Source organism: Mixophyes fleayi, chromosome 9 (genome assembly GCF_038048845.1).
Source record: "Mixophyes fleayi isolate aMixFle1 chromosome 9, aMixFle1.hap1, whole genome shotgun sequence".
Classification (NCBI taxonomy): Eukaryota; Metazoa; Chordata; class Amphibia; order Anura; family Limnodynastidae; genus Mixophyes; species Mixophyes fleayi.
Window position 1 is genome coordinate 46094810 of NC_134410.1, and position 20043 is coordinate 46114852.

General features: G+C 39.0%; 1 protein-coding gene and 1 long non-coding RNA gene across 3 annotated transcripts in view; one reads left to right on the forward strand and one right to left on the reverse strand.

The window, feature by feature from the left end:
• The window catches only part of NRK (Nik related kinase), a 184988-nt gene that overhangs the window by 69953 nt on the left and 94992 nt on the right, over window positions 1–20043 (reverse strand). The window contains exons 14-19 of one of the 2 annotated variants that reach the window (XM_075184269.1): window positions 17642–17707; window positions 16291–16443; window positions 15378–15515; window positions 13322–13453; window positions 8073–8137; window positions 5468–5559 (exon numbers count right to left, since the gene is read on the reverse strand). In XM_075184269.1, the coding sequence (XP_075040370.1) occupies window positions 5468–5559; window positions 8073–8137; window positions 13322–13453; window positions 15378–15515; window positions 16291–16443; window positions 17642–17707 (646 nt within the window). The remainder of the gene's footprint in view (window positions 1–5467; window positions 5560–8072; window positions 8138–13321; window positions 13454–15377; window positions 15516–16290; window positions 16444–17641; window positions 17708–20043) is intronic. The other variant, XM_075184270.1, reaches the window with a different exon arrangement.
• LOC142100606 (uncharacterized) overlaps window positions 5528–20043 on the forward strand; it is a 29889-nt gene continuing 15373 nt past the window's right edge. Inside the window, exon 1 of the long non-coding RNA XR_012678865.1 lies at window positions 5528–5580. This is a non-coding gene — a long non-coding RNA (uncharacterized LOC142100606). The remainder of the gene's footprint in view (window positions 5581–20043) is intronic.

The window sequence follows — 20043 nt, forward strand, 5'->3', positions numbered from 1 at the left end:
TTACATTCCCCCCCTGCCTCCCTCCATAATTTCAGCTTACATTCCCCCCCCCTTGCCTCCATCCATAATTGCAGCTTACATTCCCCCCTCTCCTTGCCACCATCCATAATTGCAGCTTACATTCCCCCCCTCTTGCCTCCATCCATAATTGCAGCTTACATCCCCCCCCCTTGCCTCCATCCATAATTGCAGCTTACATTCCCCCCTCCCCTTGCCACCATCCATAATTGCAGCTTACATTCCCCCCCTCTTGCCTCCATCCATAATTGCAGCTTACATTCCCCCCCCCCCCCCTTGCCTCCATCCATAATTGCAGCTTACATTCCCCCCTCCCCTTGCCACCATCCATAATTGCAGCTTACATTCCCCCCCTCTTGCCTCCATCCATAATTGCAGCTTACATCCCCCCCCCCTTGCCTCCATCCATAATTGCAGCTTACATTCCCCCCTCCCCTTGCCACCATCCATAATTGCAGCTTACATTCCCCCCCTCTTGCCTCCATCCATAATTGCAGCTTACATCCCCCCCTCCCCTCCATAATTGCAGCTTACATCTCCTCCATAATTGCAGCTTACATCCCCTCCATAATTGCAGCTTACATCCCCTCCATAATTGCAGCTTACATCCCCCTTCCCCTGCTTTGAAACTTACCTCCTGTCCAGCCGTCGCTGCCTGGCTCCTCTCTGCTTCTCTGCTCCTCTGCTGCCTAGCAACGTCATGACATCAGACGCTGAGGCAGAGGGCAGAGTTCAGAAGGGGGTGGAGCCGGGTGCCGGCCGCCATCTTGGATGCGCCGGGCGGCCGGCAGTCTGAATCTGAGGTCTGTTTAATTTTTTTTTTTTCTTTTCACTCCTCACACAGAAGTCGGTGCGGGCGGCCACTGCGCCCACTAGGGACTGCGCCCGGGGCGGCGGCACCGCCCGCACCGGCCTCGTTACGGCTCTAGTAGTGCAACACAGAATTAAAGGCTTCCTGCATTTATAGGATAATGTAGCTGATGACTTAAGTGCAGAATTCCCAGTGGATAATTTCCTACATGCCAGTGGGACACGCATAAGATGGAAAGCACTTTACTGAAATGCTAGCAATGTAACTTTAATAATAAGAAAGAATTATGTTTATATAAAGACAATGAGCAAGTTAAAATGTGCGAGTTCTGGGACTTAAAAGAAATCCCCTGGAAGCCTCTTTAGTTCAGCATTTTTTCACTATAAATCTGTTTATCTCATAGTGAAGGCAGCAATCATGTGAAGCGAGTTCCATCGATTTGCAAACATCAATTATTTTTAAACCTTATCCATTTGCTGGAAACGTACAGTACATTACATTGTGCTAAATTGGATCTTTTAAGTATTCTTAGGAACTACAACAAAATTAAAAATCAATTCAGTGGTGGTTTATTCTTAAATGAGCAGTGATCTTGCAGAATGATACGTTTTAAAATGTGATTTAGGACTCATTTACATCTCTTGATGGGGGTTGCTCTGTTTGTTAGTATGCTTCTGGCTTGAAAAAAAACATTTATTTTGTAGATGTTGGACAGTGACCACCAAACTTGATCCTAAAGATATGAGCGTCTAGACTTGTCTTCAAGAGGTTGTGCACTTTGAAATTTCCAATCCTCTTTAGGTCCCATCTATCAGGATCTTAAAGGGTTGTTCATGGGCCTTTAAAGGATTAACTATCTATTTTAGGTCTACTCTTTTGGGTGAACCAAATGTGGGGAAAATTATTCCAAAGTGGGCTCCTGAAAACCTACTGCTTTAGATCTTCTGTAAGTTAAATCCTTCTGGATTGTCTCTGTTGAGAGACCAACCAGCAAGCAGAGCAGTCAGTGTCATGAACTGGGATTGTTGACCAGCCAGTGGTGGAACTACCATAGGTGAGGCAGGTGCCGTGCACGGGGACCCATGGAGATAATGTGGCCTGCTGCATCGCAGATGCCAAGGGTCGGGGTCCCGGTTCCCTCCTCCCCGCACCGGGTCCCAGAGCTCGCAAGTTCAACCTCTGTGACCAGACTTAAGACTTTGAAGGTGGGAGCACTGTTTAATATTCCTGTATTCAGTTGCAACATCCAAGGATTAGCATTGGCATTTCAATTTCATTTGGTGTTCAGATATTGAAAATACAAAATTGCATTGTAGCCCCTCCCCTCCCCCCTCCGAACTCTCACAAAGATAAATATCATTGGAATGGTTATATTTTGTTTCTGTTCAGATGGAGACTGTAGAACTGATAAAAAAAAAAGTAAGTTAAAATAATGTTTCGACTTGTTTTACTCAAAAAAGTGTTTTATTGTAGTGATATAAAATATTCACCTCGGCCTGATCCATTCATTTGCTTGTCATCCATTTTTCACACTTAAAGGAGAACTTTAGTAATGAAAAAGTTTTAAAGTTAAGCTTTAAAGTAGACAAATTATCTAGTCCCTTGATGTTCAACACCCTTGGAACCCCTTGATGTTCAACACCCTACTTCAAATAGGGCCTCAACACCCAGACAGTTTTGAGTTTGGAACAAATTCTATGGGAGCTATGGGCTGGATAATTGTGGTAGTGGGGTGAATACCTCCCAACTTTCCCAATTTAGGTAAGACAGTCCAGATTTCAAAGCTCTGTCCTGCCATTGCAATTGGGACAGATTTGATCTGATAGATGGGAGAGTTGGATGGTATGCCGTTGTGAGCCGGTATCACTGGTGCCGGCCGCAAGTGAAGGGTGATTTATGGGGACAGGGAGGGGTGTTGGGGGTGGCCTAGCGCTTAAAAACGCCCCCAGGTTGTGTAATCATACCTACTGTACCATGACCCCTAACATGACACAGACACGCCCCCCCCTAACATTACCTAGACACACCCCCTTTCGGAGCTGTGTCCCAATTTGTATATTTGCGATGTTGGGAAGTATGGGGAGGTGTTTTACTAACTGGAGAAGAGAGGCATCCAAATAATATTATTCTCCTGCAATTTCCAATTGAAAGAATCTGGTTTGAAATTAGCGACTATATAATTTAAATTACTTAATTCAAACCAGGTTCCACCATTAGGGAAATACATGGGAAAACTGTTGCAGAACAATGTGTCCTGAGTAAAGGTAATTATGAATAAATTTTAATAAAACATATGTGGTAATAGGAAACATTTTTGGATATCCCTAATTAGGCATTTGAGTCAGTGCATTATTTACTTTTATTTCCCAATTGTGATTAGTCTTTCATTTTCAAAATTCTGTACTTTAACCTGATATAAGTTCTGAAGTATTCAAACTAACCCATCAAACATGACTTCCAGCTCTGGCCCACAAGGGCTGGGTCCCACCTCTTTGGTTTCAAAATAGAAGCAACTGGAGGTCACACAATTGCGTTCCAAAATCAAAAAGCTGCTAATGATTTTACAAGACAGCGTGTTTATCCAATGTGTGTGTTATCTGTGTTATGAAGATTCTAGGTAAAAGCATGAATCAACTTTTGACACATTGTTCAATGATTTTTCATGTGTCAAACTAATTTACAAACAGCATAAAAAGGTGAGGAAATAGGTTAAAAAAGTTGCAGGGTATTCCAAGGGTTTAGAAGCTCCTGGAAAGCAGCTTGAAAAAATAAAGTGAACACTAATTTTCATATACGTATGTGGAAAACGCTAAACAGCAGATAGGTGACATATATGTATATATATATTAGAGATGCACAGGCTCGGTTTTCTGAAAACCGAGCTCACCCGAACGTAGGGGATCCGAGTAGGCTCGCGAGCCGACTCGTTACTTTGAATCGAGGCAAAACGTCATTCACAGAAAACAGGGGTAGCAGTGTTCTTGTCAGTCTCCAGTGACATTGCTCAGTGCCATTGCTCATACAGAAACAGGAGGAGTAGCAGTGTTCTTGTCACTTGACAAAAAATGACTGGAAATTACTGGACATGAATGTTATTGAGGTTAATAATAATGTAGGGATAAAAAAAGAGCCAAGTTATATGATTTTAGCAAAAAAAAAATTAGGGATTTTAGAAAAAAATTGGGAACCAAAACACGAGAGGGGGTTTTGCCAAAACCAGAACACAAAGTTAATCCAGATCCAAAAACAAAACCAAAACACTGGGTTCAGTGAACATCTCTAATATATATATATATATATATATATATATATATATATATATATATTATATATATAAAACCTATTTTCCAATGCAGTTTTATTCCCTTTAAAATGGTTTGAAATGTAAGTCATATGACACATGCACAGCTTTAGGGAGTAGTGGTAACCAAGTGCATTAACGTATTACTTCATCTGCCATGTGCCACTCCATTTGAATGACAACCACTGAAGCAATGTCACGTTTAATTGCAATATTGGACTTCGAGATTTAAATGCATTGTCACTTCCAAATGAAATCACTCGAAGTGCACTGTGATGTCCAAACTGCCATTCATCCTCAGGGCTCAGCCTTGAAGTTCAGTAGCAAACTATCCGAGGACAGATCAAATAAAATAGGCTCTTACTATTAGTGGTTTTTCAATAATAACACATATGCAGAAAGAATGTGAACGATTACACAAGCGTAACCAATTATCAGGTGTAAATAAAGTACAAACAGAACAGTACCAGAGCGTACCTGGTTATATCGCCCCCTGCTGGTGGCTGAAATAGCCCTGCAGGTGAGAGGTTTGTCTGCTCACTTGCGCTGGTGTAGTGGGGAGGGCTACATTTTCTTTCAATACAATTAACCAGTCCCTAGCTAGTAACTTATTACAAGTAAGCACCTAACTGCCAGCAGGGGGAGCTCTGTAATGTATTCTCCTTCATAATCCTGTACTGTTCCGATTTTTACTCGCACCCCTAGGATGTGCTGCTTTTCATGATGTTGAGGGAGTGCATTAAATATTGCTTCTTCAAAACTTTTAGCAAAAACACATTTTTTTCACACAAATAAGGTTCTGGCAAAACAGGAGAGGAATCGAAAAATGATTACAATTCCCATGCTCCACTGTACAGCCAGCCAATCCGGTTGCAAGATGCTGTATAGGTCCACCCTGCACACCCCAGAGGTTCCTGTACTGTGGTTATTATGAGGAGACAATGGTGATCTTTCCAGTGTGGAAGCATAGTCAAAAATGCCAGTGTGTGTCTGAGCTCAATAATAAGAGCCTAGTCACAACATAAGCAGTGGGAAGGAGGAAAATAGCCAGGTTGCACTACTGTTATAATAAACAATTAGTGAGGGAATAAAACTCTGCATTATCATACATGAAAAGCTTTTGGTGTATAAAAAGTACGGTACCACATATAATGCATTTCATAGTTGAAATAATTAATAATTAGTAATTAAATGTAAATAATTATGTTATACATATATGCATAAACAGAAACTCACTCTGCTGTTAATTAATAGATGTTACTTTACCATTGTTATTATGAACATGTTGGATGTGGCAAAGTGCAAGTCTAATTATTATACATGGATTAAACAATCACCTGGTTTTAATCTGCTGCTCTGATTGAGATTCCCAGTTGCACTGACACTTTTTGTGTTTTCAGGCTGCTCCTTGGACTGTTGAATGAAACCACTAGTGGAGGAAGCATAGAAGGTTAGTGCTCAGCAGTGAAGTCATTATAGTTTGCAAAATCAGATATTTTTCCTCTCTTTGCCAGGAGAGAGGGTCTGGCCGTTAAGTGGTTGCTATGCTAATCTTCCATGAATACTATACTAATCACCCTGCTGCGTAGAGCCTTTATTCCCTGCTGAATTTGTTTTGATTCAGGATCGCTCCACCTTGTGTGTTGGAATTTAAAAAAAAAAAAAAAAAAAAATCTTCACAAAGAAGATCGCTGTTGGCAGGAGACAGGGCACCGTAGTGATCTGCTGCAGCCTGCACCAAGTCATGCCATCCTTAGTGAGCTTACTTTAGGGATGCCAATGGCACAGAGGATTGGGGTCCTAGAAGGAGAACTCCCAACACCTCAGATAAGGTGGAGCAAGGGAAATAGTTGCTACTCTGTTTGTGTTCTCCTGAAGTACTGTTATGGAAACATGCAATTCATTCCACCCAGTTGTCTCGTTTCCTGTTTTTTGTTATCATCTTGCATAAAAAATAAATAAAATGTTACTGTTATAAAAAACAAAATTACATTTATTAGGATAATATAAAAATAGATGGGAAAATCCACCAGCTCTCTATAAGCCAGTGCTGTTAGATAAACTTCAACCATACACCAGTTGTGAATGTGATATAAAAAAAGAAGAGGCGAATCGAGCACTTCAGATATCTCCCAAAAAAACAGATAGAACCCTTAATATGCGTAATAAAACAGGCAGCATGGTGGCTTAGTGGTTAGCACTTCTGCTTCACAGCACTGGGGTCATGAGTTCATTTCCCGACCATGGCCTTATCTGTGTGGAGTTTGTATGTTCTCCTCGTGTTTGCGTGGGTTTCCTCTGGGTGCTCCGGTTTCCTCCCACACTCCAAAAACATACTGAAAGGTTAATTGGCTGCTATTAAAATTGACCCTAGTCTGTCTCTGTCTGTCAGTCTGTGTGTGTCTATAGTAGGGAATTTAGACTGTAAGCTCCAATGGCGCAGGGACTGATGTGAATGAGTTCTCTGTACAGCGCTGCGGAATCAGTGGTACTATAAATAAATGATGATGATGATGATATTAAGATACTTTAATGACCAAATCAAGTTCTTCACAGCGCTAATGTTTTTTTCTGACATTGTTTGAATGTGAAATGATAGTGTTTGCTAGAAGGCTTCTATTTTTTAAATTAGTTTGTATTTACAAAGCTCCAGCATATGCCAATAAATAATGGAGACATCTTTTTTACATGTTTTTGCTATTTGAAAACATTTTGTAGTAGATTATGTTTTTATTATTATTTTAATCTTTTTCTGCAGGTTCATTTTTACTGTTAAGTACATGCAGCTCTACCGCTATGCCTTGCTGACTGGTAAACAGCATTCAGCATACTGAATACAGGTTGCCAGGTTCAGCAAGCCATAGTGGTGTCGTTGCAGGGCCTTGGATAGTAAGAGGAGTTGACACCATTTTTATACATGTATTAACTATTATCCTGACTTTTTAAGACTGGATTTTCTGGATAAATGAAGTTTCCTTAATTTGGAGCACAAGGACTAATGGCTACTAAAATCGCCTGGTCTTTCCCCACAGTGTCACAGTTATTCCCATCCTTAATTGTTTAGTTGTGCTCTTCACAATTACTGGAGGAAAGACTGTTCACTGATCATGTCCATGAACTCCTTACCAAACAGCAGCAATTGTTTACTTCTTATCTTTCTGCTTTTCAGGTTGCAACCCATTCTTGCGTATTTAGAATGGCCAAAACAATTTAACAATCTAAACAAATTCATATTTTTCCAGAGTTTTCATACTGAAATAAATTTATCGCCCCCACCTATACCTTACACCTGCCTGTCTGGTGATTCCAAAACTGATCACACGTTTTACACACACTGCTCTTCTCCAGGAACCCAACTGCATGGAAAGTATTGGACCCGAGTTGCTGAAAAACTGAAATGTATGGAATTTGTAGTGGAATATGCCACAATAATATAATGAGTGATGTCAGTCAGTTAAGATCTAAATGCATGTTAAATGCCCATGTATTATTTTTAAATATCACTTTTATGTACGCAAGTAGATGTCTCTTAAATGGATTTTTAAAATAAGTGTTCTCATTCATTATTCTGTGTTCATTCTAAGTGAATGATGGGCAAGAGTAATTTAAAATTGAACCTGAACAATAGTGGTTAAGAACACATTTACTTCTACATCATTGTGTAATATTAAATATCTTCTCTAAGTTTCCTTGAAGACAGAAATGCCGCTGCCAGGCTAAATGATATTCTTCCAAAGCACTAATCCTAGCTGTCAGTCTTAGCAGTGTGCATGTGTGTGGGGTTATGAATGATTCCACTGGTTCCTTTTTCTTAGTATAACTATAATTTGTATTTCTTATAATACATCAAGTGAAACTTGCAATTATGTTCCCAGAATTGTCTGCCTGGTCGTACTTGTGACCCAGGATGGAAGTGTAATGTGATCTGTTGGCTCGACTCACCCAGATGGACTTCTCTGGTGGCCGCGACTATCCTTATAAAACTTCGATGTGGTTCTCTCTGGAACCTGAAATATAAAAAGACAAATTTGTAATCCGTGCCTCTCTTCAGTCTTATTTTAGTAACAAGGCTGCTCACTTGTGCAAGCAAATAAATTATAGCAAGGGTTGTCAGAGAAGGGTGAAAGACCAGCAAGAAAACACACAGGGGAAGTCTTATAGAGTTATGTGGAGACAAGGGGATATCAAAGGCTTCTGACATAAACGCAATAGTCCTTTAAAGGCCTATTAAGCCTAAAATATATGTTGTTCACTTTTGGCTTTTGTAACAATTTTAACAGGTTAAAGTTCATACATAGCAGACATTACATTTATTTTAAAGTGTAAGCAACCTCATTATAAGCCTTCCTTTAAAACTACTACCTTATGTATCATTTGTTCACCGTACCTCTTAGATTGTAAGCTCATTTGGGCAGCGACATATTTACATTCTGTTTTATGTCATTGTATATTTTTAAATGGTATCATGATCCCCTCAATGTACAGTGCTGTGTAATAAGGTCGCAAAGAGGATTCGCGGAGGTAGGGCTTTGGAGCTGATAGAATCACAGAAAGGAAGAAGGAGAAGGACGTCCACACCCACCCACCAGACAACCAGCCTGCCCGCACCAGCTTGCTTGGGTTGACAAGAGGAAAAAGCGGCAGAGGAGCGCACAGATGGAGAGCACTGGCAGATACCATCTTCCTACAGTTAAGATTTGGTGTTCTATACGGTAATACGTCCACATAGCTTCTCTATATGTGCTGGGGATTCTGCTTGTTTAATACCAAGCTCTCTAACATGCAGCTTGTCCTTCAGTCAGCGGTGACACTTCCATCATTTCACTACACTTTATATCTTTGTGTGAGGACACTAGTTAAGCAGCATATTAGAGAGCTTGGTGTAAAACAGTCAGAATCCCCATCACCATTGGTGTTAAAAACACTGTACAAATGTCACGTAGAGTTCCTAAACTGTAAAGTGGCCAATCAGGGGTATGATTAGCAGACAGTGTTCTAAGCAGCGAGCAGCCCTCAGATCAGGACCCTATATTTAGTCTTATGTTGTTTTGGATTGAAAGAAAAAGACATCCCCACACTGGCTACTTGTATAATAAAATATGTGAAAACGTAAAACATGTATTATATATTCCCAATTCAGAATTCACTAATGAAAGGGCAATATATGAGCAGGGACAAGTATAGATTTGCAAAGTCAAGGGGTAAATAAGGGGGTGAGAGGAGTAGTGGGTGAGGGAGGAGGTTACCTAGGATGAAGATCGGGGCACATTGGGAGAGTGGACAGAGAAAGGGAATCGATAGGGAGACATGAGGAAGATGTATGAAAACGGGAGACATTAGGGAAAGATGAATAAACATGGGAGACATAAGAGTGGTAATTGGACACTGAAGGGGTGTGGGCGTAGGATGGATAGCCTTGCATTAATTAATTAATGTTTTATACAGGTGCCCTGTTGTTTTATAATAAGCTATATACTGTTGATATACATCTAAAATTTCAATGAAAATCAATCCCTAAAGCTTCTGGCAGTCATTTTTCTTTTGGGTGAGCACTTGCCTTAGTAACTGATAAGAGGAATGCCTATGCTATATTAATATGCAATATAGTATAGACACATCATATTTCTGAACACAGGCAAAAACAGAGTTAATAACATCAGATTTCGGTATGCTTAATTTATTTTTCTTGAGAGCCATAAAAAGCTATACTTTATATCTATGAAATTAGGATTTGTGCATCGCATTTACAGAACAGCCTCTGTTACTTCTCTAGTCTTCGCTCTAGTTTGTTTGTAGAGTTCTGAAGTTCTAATAGGTTTGAAAACATCATTTGCAATGCTCGGCTGAATTTTAGAGATACTTAGACACTGTCAGAAAGATTTATTTCCATGTTTAGTCAGGCTAAGAAAATACAGTAACTTTTTCTAATATAACATTAGCAACTGAAATGTATTTTTTTTTTCTTAAAAATCTTTGGCATCATTAAGAACTGAATTTACAATTTAGTTAAATAAAAACCCTTTCATACAGGTAATTTTGTTTAAAGTAGAATCACTGCTGTATGCTTACAACTTTAAGATATTTAATGATATTACATTGCAGCCCACTCTGACTATAACTGAAACAAAGTGCTCAAAATAGCTTTTGTCATTGTGCAAGGTATTGTAAAAGTACATTTTGCCAAATAACTGGTATTAACGGTGAACCACAAAAAATTCCAACAAGCAAAAAATGTAATTGGTTTTAATTAATTATAGTGAAGAAAATCCACCTGGGAAATTATGGTAGTGTTTCCATGTGGTACCCAGTAAAAACTATCATACTTTTATTAGCGTCTGAGTAGATGTAGATTACAGTACAGGGATGGAGACCAATGATAACACCAATGTGCACCATAGTTGTTTCTCCGAATAGTTTGATTTCATCCCATATGTTGACTTGGATTGAGCTAAAAATGCACGTACATGTTTCATGTCTTGCTCTTGCACTAGTTACATTGATTGAGTTGAAGGAAGTTTTGCTTGAAAAACATGTCTCTGCTTGGCCCTTCTGTGGGATTGGACCAGACGGGCTAGCCTTCGCTCCCTACATACATCAATAAATTTTGGGCACCCATAACCCTTTGGCCGGTTCACCTGTTGTCCTTCCTTGGACCACATTTGGTAGGTACTAACCACTGCATACCGGGAACACCCCACAAGACCTGCCGTTTTGGAGATGCTCGTCTAGCCATCACAATTTGTGCCTTGTCAAAGTCATTCAGACCCTTACGTTTGCCCATTTTTCCTGCTCCTGCCCATCAACTTCAAGACAGGTGCCATTGTAACATGGTAATCAATGTTATTCACTTCACTTGTCACTGGTTTTAATGTTGTGGCTGATCGGTGTGTATATATTAGAGATGGTCACTGACCCCCGTGTTTTGGTTTTGGATTCGGTTTTGGATCTGGATTACCGTCGTGTTATGGTTTTGGTTTTGCAAAACCGCCATTGCGTGTTTTGGTTTTGGTTTTGGTTTTGTTTGGTTTTGTTTTGCTATTTTTTGGGAAAATCCATGTTTTTGGGCCTAAATTAACCCAATTTAGTGCTCCAACTGTTTTAGAGACAAGTAATCTAATTTTTGAGGTAATAAATCATCCAAAAAAACAGTTTAATTCTTCGTTGGTAGGCCTTCATTTATTCTACACACAAAACAGATTGTCTTCCTCTCCATCTATGCATATTGGCAATGCAGCCATCGTCTTTGAATGTATATTACACCCTACACTTTTCTTGTCACGTGCCAGAACTGCTGCCACTGGTGCAGGACTTACACAAACAACCTCATCCTCATCAACATCCTCATTAGCGCCCTTGTCGCCTACACAAATCTCCCCCTCATCCTCTTCTAATTCCAAAGTGGCATCCTCAATTTGGGTATCACCGGCTACACTCGGGCTATTAAGGCACACATCAGCAGAATGCTCACGATTAGACATCCCACTGTTGGATGGACTCTCCACAGGGATTGTTGTCATTTGTGAATCAGGGCAAATATTCTCCTGTAAAGCCTCACTGTTATCTTGCAGCTCGGCTTTGACGCGTAACAGTAGTTGTGCACCAATTGTAGGCTGGGTAACTTTTTGGGATCTGCCACTAATAGCCAAAGGTGAAGGCCTCATTCTCTCTTTGCCACTGCGTGTGTAGAATGGCATGCTTGCAATTTTTTTTTTATCGTCACTTAACTTTTGCTCAGTTACACTTCTTTTTCGCTTCAATACAGTAAATTTTTTTTGGTTTTGGTTTTTGCACTAATTTGGAAACACTCTGTTGTTTGACATCGCCTTGGCCAGATGACGTACTGGGAACACTAACATCAGGACTGGTGACAGAACCTGGTTGCTCATTCTGATCATATGTGGACTGCTTTGAATCCATTCTGAGCGCAAACCACTGGGGAGTGCTAAAAATTATTTGGTCGATACTGCTGACAGATATGACTTTTGACAGCCAGAAATATTAATGCACAATTAGGTAGGACACCCCAAAAGCACTGAGGAGTGCTAAAAATTATTTAGTAGATACTGCTGACAGATATGACTTTTGACAGCCAGAAATATTAATGCACAATTAGGGAGGACACCCCAAAAGCACTGAGGAGTGGTAAAAATTATTTAGTAGATACTGCTGACAGATATGACTTTTGACAGCCAGAAATATTTATGCACAATTATGGGGGACACCCCAAAAGCGCTGGGGAGTGCCAAATATTAAGAAAAAATAATAAACCTCTATCCTCCTCTCTGCACTAGCGATTTTGGTTAGAGCAATTGCAAGAACAATATTGTATTCTCTGTCCCTGCTCTAATCAGCCTATGACTACACCCTGCTCTCTCCCTCTGTGAAATGGCGATGGATTGCTGTGGAGGCGTGTATTTATAAAGTTGAAGTATCGCGAGAACCGAGCCCCGAGATCCGACGACGTCACGATGACGTTCGGCCTCGATTTGGATTTGGAACGGGCGGGAGAGTACCGAGCTGCTCAGCTCGGTACTCGGATACCCAAAGTTCGGGTGGGTTCTAGTGTGTATGTGTGTATATATATATAATATATATATATAATATATATATATATATATATATATATATATATATATATATATATATATATATATATTAGTTACTCATGAATACTATCAGGTCTATGTTGAGGAAAGCCAGTAGGGTTCTTGTACTGTCTATACAGTTTCTCCCTAAAACTAGCAGGATGTTACAACCTCCCAATCACCAGCTACTCGTACATAAAATCCTAAATTCTACTGACAGTAAGAGATTTCAGAGGCACTACTAATTGATTATCTGAATGACACAGAACTACGGTATTACTCCCGTCCATTCTGGTTTTTTTGGGTCAAGGTATTTACTATAATTAGTTCCTATGTCTATACATTAGTTGTTCTTTAAATATTACATCACTTCAGTGGAAGTTAGTTAGGTATGCTTTGTGGACCTATTACTGTGCACACTCCCCTCATACACTAGCTCTAGAGTAACACAGTCTGCGCCATCTGTGAATTATTATATAAAACAGCAGACTACAGGGACGGAGAATCCAGGCGCAGATATTTGAGGCTTTAAAAGTAATCTGTAATGCAGCTATGACTTGAATTTCAGTTGAAAAAGAAATTGTCAGTGAAGGCATTCCCCTCTACCTTAGGAGGCCGTTCTTCAACCTGCAGGGCGCTCCAGAACACATCATCCTTTCCCGGGGTCAGAGGAGTTATGATCATGTCAGAGAGGGAGCTGCTGTAGTGATTGTCTCTACTGGAGCGGAGATTTTCATTCTTTATTTAAGAGAGAAAACAAATACAAACACATGGATGAAATAATAATGCTGGATCACAGGAGACGGCCCTGAACGAGCAAACCATTTCCATCTGGCTCTCCAGAGAGTTTTAGTTATACATAATAATTTTATCCTTTTCCTTGATGATCTCGAGAATATACATGGAAAAACAAAGAGCTCCTCACCCTTTTGCATCACTTTGTATTTTATAATGCAAAAATGTCAGTGTACCTCTTACAAATGGTACAGCGCTATGTATATTGTTACCGCTTTATTAACCTAGGATAATATTAATAATGAAAGTAGTCTTTGTGGACACTTCTTAGTGGAGGAAAAAAGAAGTATATTGGCAATATACTGATCTATCATGTCCATATTTGGTGAAATCTATATAATTATTTTACATTTAGGCATTTAAGATAAAATTCTGCAGTAATTCCATGTTTTGGTTGTGAGACTGTGATCATTATGAAATCAGTGAGGCCTCTGTATTCATTTTGGATCCTCTGGAGCAGAGGTAGGGGACGTTGAGGCCAGGGGCTGGAGAGCCACACGCCTGCTGTAGGGAATAGGAGTTCACTAAATTGTAACGTATTGCATGTGCAGCTTTGAGCTATTACTATTAGGGAGGGGGATTGCCATGCAACAATAATTATGTGTTTGTATGACTCAATGGAACGTGATTTCCTGTGTTTAAAGTTACTTTTATCCACAAAGATACACTCTGTTTTTTTTTGGGAGATGTAAAATGGACACACACAAAATTGAAACTACAAATGACATGTCATGATATTAAAGATATTGCAAGCAAAATAAACAACACATTTGCTAACAATGCCGTTAGAACACTAAGGAAGTGTGAGAAGTAGCAGCAGTTTCAAAACTTTACATAGCTCACTAGAACAGCTATGAGAAATAAAGTAAAATAATAACAAAAACATTAAAGAAAGTATTTAAAAAAAAATATCTATCAGCATTGATTTTGAAGTTAAAAAATTTGTGTTGGTATTTGTGTTTGGAATTCCCCTTTACTACTGAATAACAGGAAGCCGCAAGCTGTCATTCCGTTGCTGTCCAACGGTGTCTGGTATCAATCCAATGTCTGCTAATAATTTACCTCCCCTGGTTGGAGCCGCAGCATCCACCAATACAAACGCACCGGCAAATTCTCATAAGCATGGTACCAAGAGATGTAAGGCCTTAGTAATCCTGGAGAGTACTCGTGTACAAACTTTAGAAATGTATCTTGGCTTGCTCCAATTGTACATTGTGTTTACTTGTCTATGCTTCTCTGCATGGCTTGCAAACAATTTGTAAAGTGTGGCCAAATAATTTGGAATAGTGTTTTGGGGGCACTAAGTAAATATAATAAGCTGCTTGTTCACTCTGCTGTCTCAGAAATAAATTGGGTGAGATATTTTAATTATTTAAAAAGTTTAAAATTTGATCAATTTTGAGATGTTTGCTTCATTTGTGAATGGTCGCAGGACATTAAAAAACAATGAATGAGTAACTATGGACTTAGTGTGTGTGTCACATGCAAAAGTGTCATGTATCTGTTTAGTACAGAGCTTTAGAATTCTTGTTTGTGTATCCAGGTATTAAATAGCTGGTCAAGCGATAAGCAGCTTCCAACTTACTTATACACACAGGCCATTTTGTGATTTAGCAATGTTACTCTGTGCTAGCTGTATGTGTCAGTACGTATAGGGGAACAACCTGATCTGCACAATCCTCTGTGCTTCTGTAAAGGTTGCCTTGCTGACTCTTATGTGGTTTAGCTAAGGTAGGCGTTTGACCTGTGACCTAGAGTTAGGTAAATGATGTCACAAAACATGGTTTGCTCTGTACTACTGTTTTCTGCATTGTATATTACCCCCACTGAATTCGTTAAACCTACATATTGTATAAAGTGAACTTACCTCCAGAATAGCTCTTGGTAAAGCTGGTGTACATGGGCTAGAACTACTTCCAGATCCAAGCCTGGCATGTGCTTGTTGTATGAAGCCTGGCCACTTAACAATGCCTTGTTCAATGCTTGTGTGTTTCTTGTCTGGTATCTGAAATGTAATTAAGACTAATAATTATACAGCTATGACGAGGAGTGAAATTTGAAATTTACCATAAAAACAGAATCTCTCGTTAAAAAAAAAAGTAGCTTGGATACTGCAACTAAGCAGGAAGGTTACTCAAGTGTTTAACTTGTTAGTACTATTAATACTAACATTAGTAACACTCTCTCAATGAAATGGAACCTAACATTCATAACACAAGTCATCATTAACATATAATGTATTATAGCCGCTGGAATTTTGTTTATTAGTTATGTTTATTGATGCAGTTCCTAAGCCAGGTGGGTAGGAGTTTGTGACGACCATATTGCCGATACCACTTAGTGTGACAAGAAGATTCCAAATGGTGTCATTCCGATAGAAAAAAATGACTTGCAACAATTCTGGCATCAGTATAGGGCAACACTTGACATTTACGTCACTTGAAAGAGCGAAAGTTACATTCATGCTATTAAGGGGGCAATGCGAGGAGCCACCGGATGTGTAATGCTTTTAAGGAAGGGTTGGACAGTAGACAAGTGTCAGGTCCCCGCATTGCTCCCTTAATAGCATGAATGTAACTTTCGCTCTTTCAAGTGATGTAAGTGTCAAGTGTCGCTCTGTACTGATGCCGGAATTGTTGTGAGTCATTTTTTTTTTCACATATCTCTATTATCTCCATATCGGAATGACAGCATTCGGAATCTTCTTGTTGTGCTGAGTGGTGTTAGCAAGATCGTCGTTGCTGGAATGACTACCACCACCTAAGCCAGCGTCCTTTTACCTTGTTAATAGGCCCCCCAATTGGATGGTCTGAAGTGTGTAGTTTTGGTGACTCTAGGTTCTTCCCCATATGATCATGTTGGAGAAACAATAATTGGGCCTGGTCTTTGGGCAGTGTGCGATGAATCTTCTTTTGACTTTCCTCAGTTTGCTGCTATTAAAACAGAGTTCTAAGTAAATCAAAATGTCACATTGAGAAGATAATTTCAAGAACTGTAATCTCCATATTGTTGTTTGTTTGAGGTATATGATTACATTTCTCTAGTTTGACAATGATGCATGCTTGTTATTTTTGATTTGCTACCAATGAATGTTCTATTGATACTCAAGCCATTGTCTTGGATAAATGTGGAGGTTTGGCTCCTTTGTGGAGAATTTCTAGGATCTCTCCAGCCCCTGACCACTTGTTGTCCTTGTTTGTAGCCTCCAGCCTATTTCTACCTTGTGTCACTAGCAGTTACTATTATTATATTATTCTACTGATTAAAGAACCTCAGTTAAAGCTTGGATTCTGCTCCGTCACTGCCAAGGTATTTATTTGGCACTATTTATTGTTTGCTGTACTGTATATGCATCTAAAGACACAGGCCCTCCATGGATATGCTGTGTATACATAAAGCCAGTGTCATGTATATATAAAGCCAGTGTCTATAATAGGGTCAGGGTCTTTTCTTTTGATCTAGGTAACTAGCATGTTGGGGAATGATCTTGTTGTTCCAGACGGGAGTCACAGTGTTTATAGAGGTGAGGATTGTCTAAAAGTTGACACCTTTAAATATTGGCGTTAGCCTGGGTACACATTACAGAAAATTTCTCCTAATGCAATATCGTTAATGATTTTACCAACGAATGAAAGTTCTGATCAACATGCCAATACATGTGTACACACTATACACGTTTTACAAGATTTACCTACAGATCTGTACTCTTCTTCTGTCATAACCATCAGCTGAATAGATCGTGACTCTGTAAACTCTATGGAGATCTGCCTACACTGCTGGTCATGAGTGAATACACACTGCAGAATTTCCCAACATTGTTCCATTATTTATAGAGATTTTTAGTCCGGTTATAAAATGAAATCAAATGATACACTGTGATTTGGAGCAATAATTGGGTGAAAAACCTGTAGTGTGTACCCAGCCCTTAGGTACTGTTGGAATAGTAAGAAAATTCCAGTGGTTCCATATCAGAACTTCACAAATCAGGTGATCAGGATTACTCTATGTAACATTACAACACTTATTGGCACTGATCCTTACTGAAATACTGTGAACACAACAAAGCCAGAATGACCAAATAGGCATGCATCTATTGTGGCATATGAATTTTAGCATTGATCAAATCTTTACCATTCGAGGTGGAGAGATTTCAGTTGGGTTGCATCTTTCATCTGCTTTCTGTCTTTGATCTTCATGCTGCAATTAATATTAGAACAGTATAATGATTTATTTTAGTACCAGAAACCCTTTTCACAGACCCAAGTTTTGCTTCTTCACTGGTCTTGCATTACTGTTTACAATCCCTTACTGGCCACAAGCTGTCGCTTGTTGAGTCACATTCTGCCTCCAACCTAATTCTACCTTGTACCTTGTGCCATCGGCAGCTTATTCAACTCATTAAAAGGGACCTCAGACACAGTTTGGATTCAGCGTCATCACTGCCGAAGCGTTTACTTTCATCTGTAATAATTAATATAATTTAATTTAAAGGCACGGGTCTTCCATGAATATGCCCTGTATATATAAAGCCAGCTGTCTACCATAGGGTCGTTTCTTGTCATGCAGGTATAAAATGGTTTATATATTCTGGTTAAAATTGCACTTTATACTGTAGGTGAAGCTATGTCAGATAAATTTATTTTCAATGCTTTTGCCATCTGCGTGTATGCTAGCTCTTTAATACAACTATCCTATTGTACTCTGACCACATACAGTTCTTGTGAGGCCAATAAGCGGCCAATTCAGAAGTGTTTCCAGTTTGAAATATTCACTTTTTATTTAAAGTGGTTTTGAACATTGTTAAAATATTTTGAATGTTTTAATTTTTGTTTTATTTCATATCCATTCTCTCTTTCTGCCTCAGTAAAGTACACATAATTGTCTGTAAGCTCATACTGTGCCATATCAGATGTGGGTATAATAGGTACGTAATTAAACCAACACATAACCCAAGTGAGCAAATGTTTCCTTCCAAACAACCAGAACCGTTCACCTTATTTTGTCTGTAACAATTCGGCACATAAATTATATCAATAAAATAAAATGCCCAAATGTTTCCTACAGCTAATCCTGATTGTTGGAGGAAATGTATCCATGGGGAACACTTTATCATATTCGGTGGACTTGTGCGCGCACCTTGCCATTATTGGACTGTGTATACAGCCTTATCAATTCAATAGAGGCAAAGAATATTCCTAAAGATCCATGGATTATTGTACTATACTGCCCTTATCAAGATGTTAGCAACCATTCTAAAGAGTTATGGCTAGATTTACTAAGCTGCGGGTTTGAAAAAGTGGGGATGTTGCCTATAGCAACCAATCAGATTCTAGCTTTCATTTATTTAGTACTTTCTACAAAATGACAGCTAGAATCTGATTGGTAAATCTAGCCCTTAATCTCACATATATTTGTTGCACGAAAAAATCCCTGATAAATAAAAACTGGAAACAAACTGAGCTCCCCTTTCTACCATATCTCAATTTTGTCTGGTACATTCGGTGGAAAAAATACATACTATCTACATGGCAAGCAAATTAAATTTGATGCAGTGAAATGTTTAAAATATTGATACCCATATTCTTTATATACCTGTAACACTCCCTTTCCCCTGAACTACACCCCCGCTTTCCTTCCAATATCTTATATATTGCAACTTGAAAATAATAACCTATAATATTGTTTTGTACTTAAAGATTCATATTTTGTATTATCAAGTATATTTCGGCAATAAATAAAAAGTTGAAATAAAATAAAGAGGAACCAGCCACAGCCACCTAATTTCTGCAATATACTCTTTTATTCAGAAGAATAGAGGGTCTGTTCCAGGGCTTCTGTGTTACTACACTTCAAATCCATGCGTCACAATTAAATTATTAAGCATTTTCAGAATATCAAGAATGTTGTCTATAAATGAAGGCAAAATACAAGCTAGTGTTTTTTTTACTGAAAATAATAACTAAATTAAAAACAATATTTCTATAGAACGAAATAAGTGAAGCATTATCAAAACAAATGCTATAATAAAGAATATAGGGAGTAAGCAGATTTTTTTATTTGATTTTGCTAAATGGATAGTCACTACTCCAGAAAGGGAATTAAGTGTTTAGAATTTTTAATAACAGCAGATGAGCCAGCAATAATGATGTTGTTTAAGGAATTTAACTAAAACTTAAAATAAAAATGTTGTAATTAGTGAGCTCTTGATTTATTTTGTTGTGTGGAATAATCCTTTCTCTGACAGAGAGACCAAGTGCTATATTCTATCTTGGCTCTATTTAGTGGTTTTCATGCGGTCTACGCAGGGCCGGATTAAGACACTGTAGGCCCCTGTGCTAGGGGTACTGTGAGGTCCCCATATGTCAAGCGACTTATGCCCAATCCGATATCATTGGGGACCCCCCAATAATATCGGGGACCCCCAATAATATCGGATTGGGCATAAGTCGTCTGACCTTTGTTAATTTTAATATACCTATATTTCTGTACCACATACAGCATGTTATGATAATATATAGATGCTATGCCACAAT